The sequence below is a fragment of the Notamacropus eugenii genome, chromosome 3 (genome assembly GCF_028372415.1).
Source record: "Notamacropus eugenii isolate mMacEug1 chromosome 3, mMacEug1.pri_v2, whole genome shotgun sequence".
Classification (NCBI taxonomy): domain Eukaryota; kingdom Metazoa; phylum Chordata; class Mammalia; order Diprotodontia; family Macropodidae; genus Notamacropus; species Notamacropus eugenii.
This window is the reverse complement of record NC_092874.1, coordinates 277,542,281-277,555,923: the sequence shown is the minus strand read 5'-3', so window position 1 is coordinate 277,555,923 and position 13,643 is coordinate 277,542,281. Positions and strand designations below refer to the sequence as shown.

Here is a 13,643-nt window from a genome sequence, read left to right as displayed (position 1 = left end):
CCACCTGAGGTTATTCTGTGCATGTGATGGGATAATCTGCTTGAAAACTCTTTGAAGAATATAAAATGCTTTCTATGCCGTCTTTATGTAAAATAAAGGATGTTTTTAATCCTGAGCAATTTTAAATTAAAAATCTTAAATTCATGTGATCAAACAGTTTCTTGTACCAGCACACCTCTTCCCCTGAAGGACAAGGGAGAATGGAATGTTAGAGAAAGCAGTTCTTTGGCTCTTCAGAACCCTGGGAGGCTCTGCTTTATGGAAGGAATGAGCTTAAATCCAAACTCCTCTTCCTTGAGAGTGACGGAAGGTTTATGTTATGTAATCATGGAATACAGAGCCCCTGCCCCCACCAAGGTGTCATTACTTGGAATTCTTCAGAGATGGATACCAAAAATAATTTATTACTCTTATTTTGTTTTGTGATAACAGTTTGTGTCCCTATGCATGGCTATTATTAGCTGAGGCTTAACTGTTGAGTGTGTAAGAGCATTTTACTTAAAACCAACAATTTATTCTTGTTAGAAATCTTTAATTTTCATGACAAATAAAGATAGTTTTAAAAATTTTCTTCTCAAAACTGTCCAAGGTCACATGATAATTTTTGTATTTTTCATCTTAACAGAAACAGTTTAAGGCTGGTGAAAAATAATTAAAAAAAAAATCATCTTCTGAGTAGATGTTAGATTTCAAGGACAATGACCAGGGGAGGGGAGGATTTTTTTTTTTTTAATATAGAGAGAAAATTGCTAAGTAACAACAATGTTGTTTTTTCCTTAGATTTTAACAGATCATTCCTCCTCAGACCAGACACCAAATAAAGTTTTCGATCTTTGTGTAGTGTGTGGAGATAAAGCATCAGGTAAATTTTTTATTAAATAATTTATTAAACTTGACCTTGGGCTGTGCTTCCTATTAAAGTAATCTTTATATAGCATACATAGCATGTTTGGATTTATTTGCTTAAATAAGTACTTTTTTTATTATAGCTAAAAATAGGATTATACCATTTCATGGTCATCTGTTTTAAAAGTAATCTAAGAAAGTTGATTGGATTTTTCTAAAGGTTGCACTTTTTAATGTTTTCTCATTACAGTTCTACTTGCATCCAATGTGACTTATAGTTAACTAGGTACACAAAAATTCATTAATCAAAGGAATGTGAAAAATAATTTAAACTTTTTTGAAAGGAAGAGGAGGAAAATGTATAGAAGGTGATATTTTTAAAAATGTGTCCCCATTTATTTCAAAAAGTTCCTTTTATTTTAAAGTTGACAACATAGCAAACAGAAACATTTCTCTTCACAAAGTAGAAGAGGAAAACAGGAGTGTATATAGATGATGACTTTACCACCTACAGCATTTGGGGGGTCATTTCAAGTTATGGTAGCATGTTCAAGTTCATGGTAGCAACCAGCATTCCTCTGGTTGTCTGTGTTCCCAAGAAAGTGAACATTCTTAGATTATGTCTTCCAGAGATGCATTAAAAGTTCATTTATAGCATCTGGAGTTCGAAGCACCTGAGTTCAAATCTGTCTTCAGACACTTACTAGCTGTGTGACCCTGGACAAGTCACTTAACCCTGATTGCCTTCCAAAAAAAGTGATTTTTGATAAAGAGATCAAGAGTTGAAAAAGACTCTTGAGGATGTTTTCTGATGAGTCTCCCTCCTCCCTTCCCCCATTTTCTAAATTCCATCCTCCCTTTAAAAAAGAGCCACAAAAGTTATTTAGCTGCTCCTTTAATCTCCATAAAAATATCATATAAAATTTTAAATAGCTCTCTTTGGGTATTGCTCTATGCACTGGTCTTCTTAGGCAGTATATTTTTGAAATTTCTTATTTGTGCTAATCACATAATCTTTGGTAAATGCAGATACTTTAATTTTTCATCTGTTTCCATTTCTGGCTACTACTAATGTAATTCTTATTCTATGGTAATTGGAGTGCCTGGTACTTAATTGCTTAAGTAGGCACTTGATATGGGTTTATTCATTTAAATTGAATACTCTGCCTTAATTTGTTGCCAGGTATGGCAAAAATAAATTATCATTTAGTGTTTGAGTTGTCATGGCAAATAGACAAACAAAATATTCTACAAAGAGTCATTTCAGAAGATTTTAATAGGAACAAATTACTAAATCATTAGAAATTATTGACATTCTGTATAGATATAGAGAATAGAAACTAAAACTCCTTTTGTATGTGATATTACTAATAATTCATCCACACTGAGCTCATAGTTCCTTTTATATTTGTTACATAAAACCAAGAACCAACTTAATTTTCCTTCATTCAGACGAATGAAGGAAGTGAGTTGGCGCTGCAGAAAGTTGGGATTTGGCTAGATTTTGTCTTCTTAAATTGTTATATTATTAAAATAATAGAATTTTAGAGTAGGAAGGAACCTTAGAATTACCTGGTATAGATTATCCTGCCTTTTTTTACACATTATACTTTTGGTGTATCTAGTGTTATTAGTTTTTTTTCCCCCATTATGAAATTAAAAAGTGATTGTATCAACCTATAATCAGGCATGCCCATCTAACCATCATAGATAAAAATGCATTATTTGTTCTCCCATGTCTAAGTAAGTAGTAACATTTCATGACTGATTTTATTAGAAAATATTTCAGTTGTTCAAGGATAAAGATAAGAATTAGAGATTTTATTTTTTATATTACATTGATATTTAATTTCATTGTGTGGAAGAATTTGATTTATCCCCCTGCACCTTTTTTGTTAAAACAAATAATAAAAACACAAAAATAAAACTCGATAGAATTATCCTAGCCTTTTGGTGTTGAGCACTCCAGGAAAAGGCGGCTGTTGATAAATGGATGAATATCATCATTGCGGTACAGAGGTGACCTTGGTTCTTGACAAAAGCAGGAGGTGATCCTCAATGCTATGCTGTGCTCCCCTGTACCTCCCGTTCTACCGTGACCAGGGCAGAATATGCTAAGAATCACCCAGCTCTTTACTTGTCTACAAACATGTTTACCTGTTTGAACTCATGTGCAGTCTTTGCCCAATGACCAGTGAGTTTGATACATTCTTGGTGAATGCTGATCTTTTTGCTGCAAATGGAAGCCAGAAGACATAAAGAAGTTGCAATTAATTTGAAGGAATGTTCTCAGATTTAACTTGGAGAGAGGAGTTGGTTTCATCATGTGTCCAAGGCAACAAGAAACATCATTTCATGGAGCACTTAGTCATCTTGTCTTGCATTGCTTATGATAAACATTAACAGACAAATTACACATGCTGTCACTTACATGACAGCAAATATTTTAGACGTTAAAGAGGTAGTGAAATCCTATGAAGAACTCAACAGGATCCTCCAGACCATATCAGTATCGACCTTGACACTCAGTGTTGTCAGTAATCAAGTAGCCACAAGGAAGGATGGCAAAAAAAATCTGTTGGAAAAGATGATTCGCAATCAATAAATGAGAACAAAGGCTTAAAAATTCCTAACACTGTATATCATGATTACAAACAAACATTTTATTGATGACTTTTTTTTCATTCACCCCTTTCTGATTTTGAGTCTTTCCCTATCTGTTGGTTTCTTACCTATAGCCCCATCCCCATCAGTAGACATTACCATCCCTTCAAGCTGTTACTCTCAGATCTCTGTTCTTTCTCAAACTTCTAGAATTGTCTCTCCTTGTTGCTTCCGTTTCCTCTCCTCACCCCTTTGTAGTCAGCTGGAGCAAGTCTTTTCAGAGTTCTTCACTGATCTTTTCATTGCTAAATCTGATGGTCTCTTTTTCAGTCCTCCTTCTTGACCACCCGGTCTTCCTGCCTATGTTTTTATGACACTAATTCTCTTTCTCAGTCTCCATGTGTAGCTCATCATCTATGTCACTCTTCCTAAACTGTGGGGGATTCTCAAGACTCCATCCTGCTCCCTTTTTTCTCTCTCTAGAGACTCTTGGGTGACATCAAATAGCTCTCATAGGTTTAGCTATAACCTCTCTGCTGCTGCTGATTCACAGAACTGTATGTGCATCTGCAGCTTCTCTCCTGGACTTTCAGTCTTATCTGTCCAATCACTTACTGGACATTTCAAACTGAAAATCCTAGATTATTCCAAAAAAAAAAAAAATAAGAAATGTTCCCTAAAAGGAAGTCATTATCTTTCCCCTCAACCCCACTTCCCTTCCCAACTTGCAATTTCTGTTGAAGACATCCTCATTCTTATGAGTCTAAGGTTTGTAATGGGGTCATTTTTCTTCCAGCCTCACTCTTGCTCACCACACATCCCAGTCACATGTGTAGTCTTGCATTTTCTTTTGCCTCTGACTCTTTCTGTCTACTCACACTCCCACCACTTTTGTTCAGTTCCTTGTTACCTCTTGCCTAGATTATTGTAACAAATTCCTACTTGATCTTTCTACCTCTAGTTTCTCCACACTTCACATGGCTGCCAGAGTGATTTTCCTTAAGTCCAGGTACAACCATGTTGCTCCCTTACAAAACTCCAGAGTTTGCCTTTGCCTCCAAGATCAAATATAAACTCCTTTGTTTAATCTTTGACATCCTACTTCCATTCTTTCTTCCTAGCCTCATTTTATATTGTACCTTGTCCCATACTCTATGATCTAGACAGATAGGTTTTCTCTTTGAACCTCTGTGATAATTGTAATTTTTAGAATATATTGTTTGATAATGATATAATTCATAGGACTCCTCTATGGAGTCTTTTAGGCTAAGTGGTCCTAAAACCATGAACATAGAAGCAATGGCAGCCAACATGTGTTCTTCCACTGCCCTGACTTATTCTGACCCTTTTCTGACTATGTCAAACATGTAAAGAATTGCAGCTTCTGAGTGAATGAGGCTCCTGGCCTGCTCCAGAGGCTGCATGCCAGTGTCCTGTTCTGGCATTCCCCAGTCATATATTTGGACCTCATTTCGGATCCCAGTTAGGAAACTTCCCCATCCAAGTCTGCTGTTGATAAGTGACTGCCTGAGTAGAAATACTCCCTCCTATATGCAGCATCATTTACCTTTTCTCAGGCAAACCTATTTTAAAAGTTTTTGCCACTGTACACATCTCCCTCCCCAAGTGATCCTGGCCTTGTGTGACTGAATCTCTGTCTCTGGTTGTGTGTGTGTGTGTGTGTATCTATCTGTCTCTCTGTTGTTCATGTGTGTGTGTCTGCTTCCTGAACCACATTAATAAAATTTATGCTTCCAGTAGCTTTCTGTAAGTCCTTGAATCTGAATCTTTGGTCTAGCCTGAGTCATGAGGCCATGTACAGCATCCTCCCACATGGTGCTCCTTCTTCCGTCTCTGTGCCTTTGTACTGTGTGGCTCTCATGCCTGGAATGCTCTCCTTTCTTCCTCTTATGCAGAGCTTCCCTCTCAACGATATAGCCCAAGTGCAGTCTCCTGCAGGAAGGTCCTAGATTCAAAAGCAGATGCCCTTCCTGCATACCTACTTTGTCTTATTCTATTCTTATTCTGTTATTGATTCTGTACGACCCGTTTTCACATTTGTTCCCTCCATTACATTAGAAGCTCAGTTTTTTAGAGGGAGAGGACTTTTTCTATTTTTGTCTTTGTGTATCTAGTACTTAGGACCACGTGTGACCTGTTGCAGTAGGTATTTAGTATGTGCTTGTTAAATTGAATTGAGTGTAAGCTCCTTGAGGGCAGGGACTGTTTTATTTTTGTTTTGTATCCTCAGTACTTAGCATAGTGCCAGGCCCATAGCCCTTAATAAATGCTTGTTCATCGATTAATTTACATCACTGTCACTTTGAATCCCCCACCCTACATAGGTCCTCTCTTCCCCCACATAGTTTCAAAGGAAAACAAGTGAGGATAAACATCCCATGGAGTCACTGCCCCCCACAGTGTATACAGTATTCTGCCCTGTTGTCCACTGCATCTGTGCCATGAGATGTTAAAAATGTTTCGTTATCTATATGTCCAGGACTTGCATGGGTTTTTCAGTTACTTAGAGTTCAACTTGTTTTTAATTATTTTCTAATTTACATTAGTTCTACTTATTTCAGTCTTTATCAGTTTATATACGTCTACCACCATCATGAAAACTTTCTTCAGGAAGAGAATTGAAGATGTTATGTGTGTCAAAAGTATCCTAACCAATGCCTTTGATTCTGGAAAATAAAAATGAATAATAGTAAAGACTTAAACTCTGTCATCATTTCTTACTGAAGTTTGGCTGACATAAAGCAGTCATGCCAATGAATAGGCTTTATTCTGCTTGGATATCTATACCAAACAAGAACTAAACTAGGAGACCCATCACCAGTGCCTATACATATTGAACCCCCCAAAACCACAGGACCTAATTCATGACGGTCTTAGTCTCTATAAAGGGGTTGGTGTATGTCTCTCTACAATAGAAAAACAAAATGAACAAAGAACGAGAAGTGTCTAGAGGATGATGTGCATTACATTACTTATAAAGTTAGGCCATCATACAATATATTAAAGAGATGGATAGTGAACTAGACCTAGGAGAGTAGGAGAAAGATTAGGCTAAATTTCTTTGGGGAAACTGGGCAACACTTTTGATGAACTTTAAGTATTTCCTGCCACTAAGTAGCCATCTTTTAAACAAAGATGAGGAGGCTAGATGGCTGTGAATCAAGGAATACTATGGTCTCAGAAGAATCACAATTGTAAGTGGCCTAGAGGGCAATAGGAAGACACATGGTAGGATGCAAATAGACAAAACTGGCTTTTTCCCAAGGATAACTTGTGATTAAAAGACATCAGAAAGGACATGGCTGGTTAGAAAAGAGTATGTGCCAGTCATGTAAATGGGATGAGGCAGGATAGAGGTGAGTAACAGCCTTAGCTGTTGTATTGGTAACCACAAAATTGTCAAGAGAACCAGAAGAAGGCCTCTAGGATGCTGGATAGACTCTCCAGAAGACTTGGGAAGAATCAAGGATAAGAATCAAACGTGATCACAGAGCAAGGATGAATTACAGTCCGCACCAGTAGAGAGAATGCCCAAAGTGATGAGGTCTTGGGCCCACTGAAGTTGTGAAATGTTATATTTTCTCATTGTTTCCTTATCTATGTTACAAATTATTCAGATGGACTGGGGAATGTATATTATTGTTCTAAAATGGTACATTTGTGATGATGAGTCATGATGTTAATATGCATAGAACTTTAATCAGCTATTTTGAAATTATATGCTAATTATTTTTCTGTTTCAAGTACCAGAGAGTATTTTTTTCTTTTCATATTCAATTTTATGACCCCCAGTAGCCATTACGTAGCAATATGTAATTAAATCAATAGTGCCTAAGAATCATTAGTAAAGTATTTAGCTATCAATTGATCTCATTTGAAGTTCATTTTATGTTCCTTTTATCATAAGTTACCAGTTTTCTACATATAGTGAAATTCTATATACTAAACCCAATATTTTTTTAACATTTTATTACTAGTATTTTAGTTGTTGAATTGTCTTTTTAGACATAACAGTGATTTTAAGGGAATCATATGCTTTTGTATCTAGGTCGTCATTATGGAGCAGTAACCTGTGAAGGATGCAAGGGATTTTTTAAAAGAAGTATCCGAAAAAATTTAGTATATTCATGTCGAGGATCAAAGGACTGTATTATCAACAAACACCACCGAAACCGTTGTCAATACTGCAGGTTACAGAGATGCATTGCATTTGGAATGAAACAAGACTGTATGTATGAGCATGAATTGTAAAAGAAATGAGTAGAAAAGTCACTGTGGATAGTCTTATAAAAAACTGAACTTTAGATTACTTGCATTAACCTATGAAAAAAACCTCAAGCTTAAATGGTTCAGGTTCATTGTAAAGGTTTAATCATTCAGTTAGTCTATGGAAATAACTAGAAATTTGCTCTGCAACAGCACAGAAATTATTTTCTCTAGCACAGTGCATTGCACATAATAGGTGCTTGATAAATATTTGCTGAATTGAATTTATTGACTTTGCAAACATAAACCTGGTACTAAAACCCTAACTGTATGACTGTTTAATGTTCTTCCTCCTGAATGCTGATTAAAAAAATGAATAGTAATCATTGATTTTTAAAAATAACACTTTGTAATATCGGAATTGAAATTGTTGATAAGCATGTATTATTTTTGACCAATTCCTGTGACATAAGTGTAGAGTTTTTCAAGACCAGTAAAAACTGGTCAAACATATCAGACACTTGTCAGAAATCTCCCACTATCCAAGGCCAGGGTTTTGAAATCCCAGAATCGTAGATTAGGAAGGAACTTTAAATGTCATATAATCCAATCCCCTAGCTCAAACAGTAACTTCCTCTGCAGTATCCCTGTTAGGTGAATATCTTACCTCTGCCTGGATGTTTCTAGTGACCGGAAGACTACAAGAGAGCCTTTTACATTCTTTGGTTACCCTGGGTATTTATATATACACATAAATCATAGAGTGTTGGAGTTAAAAAGATATCTCAGCAATTGTCTAGTGTGTCCTCATTTAAAAGCAACCAAGGCCTAAATGGGGAGGTGCTGTTTCTAGAATCATACAGGCACTAAGAGCAAATCTTCTGAGTCCTTGCTGAACGCGTTGTACTTGTACTATCTGCCACATTTGGTATAATAGGTCACATTTTCCTCCCTATGAATTACTTCCTACAGACTACACCCAGGTGTTCTTTATGAAGCCACAATCTTTCTTCTGCTTTTATCCATTGGTCTTAGCTCTGCCCTCTGGCACTAAACAGGATAAATCTTAATTCCTTTTCAACATGACAGTTCTTTAAATACCTGAAGATAGCTTTCCTGCCATTGTACCTCTTTCTCCAAACCTCTGCACGAATGTTACTTGCTTGTGACTAACACCATCCTTAGTTCCTTCCATCATAATCTTTAGGATCCTCCTCTGTTCTTAAACTCCTTTCTACCCTTAAACTTTTCCTTGGTAACTCCAAGTTTCTTGCGTTAATTGACATGTGGTTTTGGCATAAAAATAGCATAGTTCTTGAAATCCCTTTTAAACTGTAAGGTCCCTGAGGGCAAGGACCAAGTCATATTTGTCTCCCTTAGCTCCTAACCGTGATCTGTACAAAGTGTCAATCAGCAAGCATTTATTAAAGTTCCTACTATGTGCTAGGTTCTGTGGATACAAAGACAAAACCAAACTGTCCCTGCCCTCAAGGAGCTGACATTCTTATGGAGGAGACAACATACAGGTATAAGGTATCTACCAAATTGATACAGGGTAATTTTGGGGCACAGAGGAAGCACTAGCTGGGGAGTGGGCTCAGAAAGGCCCCATGAATAGGGGAACTTGAGCTCAGTTTTGCAGGAAGCCAGGGATTTTTCCAGGCAAGTAGAAGAAGGAGAGAATTCCATTAGAGGCTATTTTCTCGCTCTCCCCCAAATGTCCCTTGACCCCAAGACCAAGGGGAAAAGTTTCTGTGTTCCCTGTTATTCCATTATCTTTTTTAAACTCTTTTTTCTGTATTATCTCACCTTCAGGGTCAGTGCTACCATGTTATATCATCCTAGTGATGTTTCACTTCTAGGTCTTCTGCTCATCTTCCTCAGTGACTGGCACTTGGCTCAGTCTTCCTCTCCATTCCATCTCTTGTCATCTTCCTTAGAGACTTCAGTGTTCATTTTGTCAAAGAACCCTTTTCAGCACCCAGGCCTCTTCAGTCCTCAGTGTATCCAGCTCTAGGCCCTGCTTTGACCGCACATCTTTTATGTCCTTAGCATATGAAACTTAGAAATGCTACACCTGGAAGTGCTATGGTCTTACTGTGACCTCCTATTTTTTTTACTTCTCCCTTTTTCTTCCCACCTGAGGGTTCTGGCCCTTGGATGCCCCTACTATTGCCCATTCTGTCTGTCCAAGTCTCACTTCAGTTGCCTTCATGCCTAATCTGGATTCCCCTGGTTGTCCTTTTGGTCATTTACTAGCAGCTATTTAAGAATGCCATCACTTCCCACCTGTCAACTTTTCTCTCCTTGTTAATACTCAACCTTGGGTAATTCAGTCGTTTGATTCCCCTGTTTCTGAGTAGGCCTCATTGGAAAAACAGTCTTATGACCATGTTGGGTTTTTATAGTTTATCAGGCTCAGCAACCTCCTTAGTCGCTATTCCTTGATCCTCTTTTATTCCTTATACTCCAGATCTTTTCATCTCTTCTCACACCCCCAGCCATGGCCCTATCCCCATATTTAAAGCATTCATTGAGAAGACAGAGGCCCTTTGACCTGATTTGCCTAATTTCTCTCCCTCAGCACTTGTTATTATCTTTTTCCCTTCTTTGCTCTATCCTCCTTTTCACTTTTCCTTATCAAGGCTAATTCTTCTTCTTATCCTTTTGGTTATGCCACTCCATCTTACTTCCCCTAGGATCTTGATGCATCAGTCATCCTTCTTTTCTAGTCTATCTTGAATCTCTTCCTCTCCTTCTCTCTTGCCTCCTTTGCTGAAACTACTCTCCTATCTCTCTTCTCCCTTTTACTGACAAATATATTGAAAAAAAAATAACCCACTCCCATTGCTGGTATTGTCTTGTCTCCCACTCGTTTTTCAGTCCTTTATAATTTGCCTTCTCTGTTGAAAACTCTCCCCCCGCAAAAAAGTCACCAGTGGCCTCCACATTATTAAATCCCCAGTCTTTTTTTCCTCTGTCTTCATTCTGGACTCTGTTGTGAGCATTTGGCACTACTGGCCACTGTCTTTGTTTTATACTTTATCCTTCCTTGGCTTGGAAGACAGTGCTCCCTCTGAGTTCTTTCAGCTCTCAGACTGCTTCTTTTCTGCCTCCTTGTCTGATTTCTTTTTTTTTTCCCTCACCCCTCATATTTTCAGACAAAATTGTTATGTTTGAGTAAATTTGTTGTAAGACAGCTTTGTTGCATTCTTGAGGGGAGGAATTTGAAGCTAATTTCTTATGTTTGGGGGTTCTCTGTCAGTTTCAGTTATACTAACCATTTCCCTCAATTTTGCCACCTCTTCTGCATTTATAACCTCAGAAATTCTTGGTTATGATGTAACTATTTAACTTTTTTTTAACCTAGCTGTTCAGTGTGAAAGGAAACCTATTGAAGTATCACGAGAGAAATCTTCCAATTGTGCAGCTTCAACAGAAAAAATTTATATCCGAAAAGATCTTCGCAGTCCATTGGCTGCAACTCCAACTTTTGTAACAGATAATGAAACAACCAGGTATGGTGTGGTGTGGTGTGGTGTCGTGTGGTGTGGAAGCCCATACACATGAAATAGCTTTTAGTTGTCTTTCCTCTCAGAGGAAAGGGGCTGATGTACCTGTTTATTATACCAGGTCTGCAGGGCTGCTGGATTCTGGAATGTTTGTGAATATTCACCAGTCTGGAATCAAATCGGAGTCAGCCATGCTGATGACCCCTGATAAGGTGAGTAGGCAACTACTCAAGACTAATTTAGAATTATTGGCCAAGGTTTTGAGAATTTTCCATGACATTTGTATCTTGGCATCAGTTTTCCCAGGAGGTTTGGTCTTAGATCATCAGCTAATCGGTCAACCAACAAGCATTTATTAAGTGCCTATTCTGTGCCAGGAACTGTGTTAGGCCCTGGGAATACAGGCATGAGCAGCTTTTATTTAGAAGATAGTATTTAAGCTCTTCCTTGAAGCAAGGGACTCTAGGATCAAGGTCGAAAAAAAGTGTGTTCCAGGCCTGGGGGACAACCAAGTGCAACAGCATGGATACTGGAGATAGGGTGTCACATAGGAGGAAAGAATGAAAGAATGAAGTGTTTATTAAGCTCTTACTATGTGCGGAGCACTGAGCTAAGCTTTGGGGCCACAAATAGAAAAGTTGGGCAGTCCCTTCCCTTCACAAGTTCATACTTTAATGGGGGAGAAAACCCCCATGGAAGGTTTCAGCTGCAGGTCAGATAAAAAGGTTCCATGGTCCTTTGGTGTAGCAGCAAAGCTAGTGGTCATACCTCCTCTTTAGTGTCCTCTCCACTGATAAAATCCTATCACTTTCTGATGTTGAACCATTTGAGAGAGCTGAGTACTTTGGTGATAAAAAACTTTGTTTTTTGCATCTGCAGTAGCTGCCACTGTAGCTTGGGAGGAACAGTCTCCAGGCTGCATCTGCACAGAGCCTGCTTCTCAGGGTGATGGCCAGGGGCACTGACCTGGCAGCTTGGCTCTTCCCAAGGCTCTTGGGTTCAGGGTACTAGGTTGCCTCCCATCAGGGTCTGAAAGGAGATAGTGATCATGGCAGTATAATTAGCTGCTTCTTTGGGGTTGGGGCACCTGCCTTGGGTGTGGCCATGGGCACAAACAGAAGCCCAGTTTGGCTGGATCCCTGGTGTATGAAGAGAAGTGATGAGGAATGAGTATGTAAAGAGAGGTTAGGGTGTGCTTATGACGGGATTTCAGAGATTGATAGCAGAATTCCTGCTTGATCCCAGTGGCATCACAGAGCCACTGGAGCGAATGTCTCTCAGCCTTGTCTCTCCACTTATACAGCCAGCACCCTGATTCACTCTATCTTTGCTTCTTGCCTGGGTTCTTCCTGTAACTTCCTATTAGACATCTCTCTACCATTTTGTCTTCTCCCAAATTCATTCTTCAACTGTGCTGTGATCTCAAAGCCCAGGGCTGGCCATGCTGTTAAGACCTCCTTGACAACTTTAAGTGGTTCCCTATTGACTCGGAGATAATATATTGGCTCCTCAACTTGGAATGAGTGTTTTTTGTAGACTGGCTCCAATCTACTCTTCCGTTTTTCCTTTATGTTACTCCCCTTCTCTTCATGTACTCTACCTTTTACCCAAATTACATCTCCATATTGTTTCACAGGCTGTCCAGCAAGCATAGAACATCCTTCTAATTCATTTCTGCATCTAAGAAGCATTGTTTTCCTTTAGATCTAAAGTTCAGGTGTCACCTTTCAAGGGAAGCTTTTCCTCATGTTAGTAGGCTCTCCCTCCTCATTTAATGTATTCATATGTTTAAATGTTGTATTCCATAAGTAGAATACAAGCTTCTCCAGGACAGGGACTTTCTCATTCTGCTTTTGTAGCTCTGGCACCTAGCATAGAGTAAGGTGCTTAAAAAGTAAATGTTTGCTCAGTGAATGGATTCTGTAACTTGGGGATAGAAATCTTTGATACTCCACAAGAGAAGTTTTCACTTCAGTTTAGAAAGTGAAAACATTTGTTATGAACACTATTAAGATGTGTTAATGCTCCTTCTGCATTGCTGCAGTTATTTTAGAGTGCTGCCACGCTTTGTGATTACCAATATCTCAAGTAGAAAGATTCTTGGAATGTGAAATAGCTACTTACATTGCTTATCACAAAATACCAAGCAATACTGACAGTTGAAAAAGGAATGAAAATAAGATTTGGATGTGATTGTATTGCAAGGTGACTGCAGTTTAGAAGAGAGATTGTGAAATTCATTCTCTAAGACTTTGAGGAGAATGGAAAAAAGAAAGTAGAATGAACCAAATTGTTTAAGCTAGGTATATCCTTTTTTAAAAAAGGCAAAAAATTGTTATGCTGGCTAGAAAATGAGCTTTGTTTGCAGGGCTAAGATTTTTAAGTTATTCACCATTGAAAGTTTATTTCTGGAGGTGGTGATTACACAAACAAGTCCTTCATCAAAATGGCAGC

General features: G+C 38.2%; 1 protein-coding gene across 2 annotated transcripts in view; it reads left to right on the top strand.

Moving 5' to 3' along the window:
- NR2C1 (nuclear receptor subfamily 2 group C member 1) overlaps positions 1-13,643 on the top strand; it is a 94,940-nt gene that overhangs the window by 47,229 nt on the left and 34,068 nt on the right. For both annotated transcript variants that reach the window (XM_072655609.1, XM_072655610.1), the window contains exons 4-7: positions 781-862; positions 7,520-7,699; positions 11,048-11,195; positions 11,311-11,401. In XM_072655609.1, coding sequence (XP_072511710.1) covers positions 781-862; positions 7,520-7,699; positions 11,048-11,195; positions 11,311-11,401 — 501 coding nt within the window. The remainder of the gene's footprint in view (positions 1-780; positions 863-7,519; positions 7,700-11,047; positions 11,196-11,310; positions 11,402-13,643) is intronic.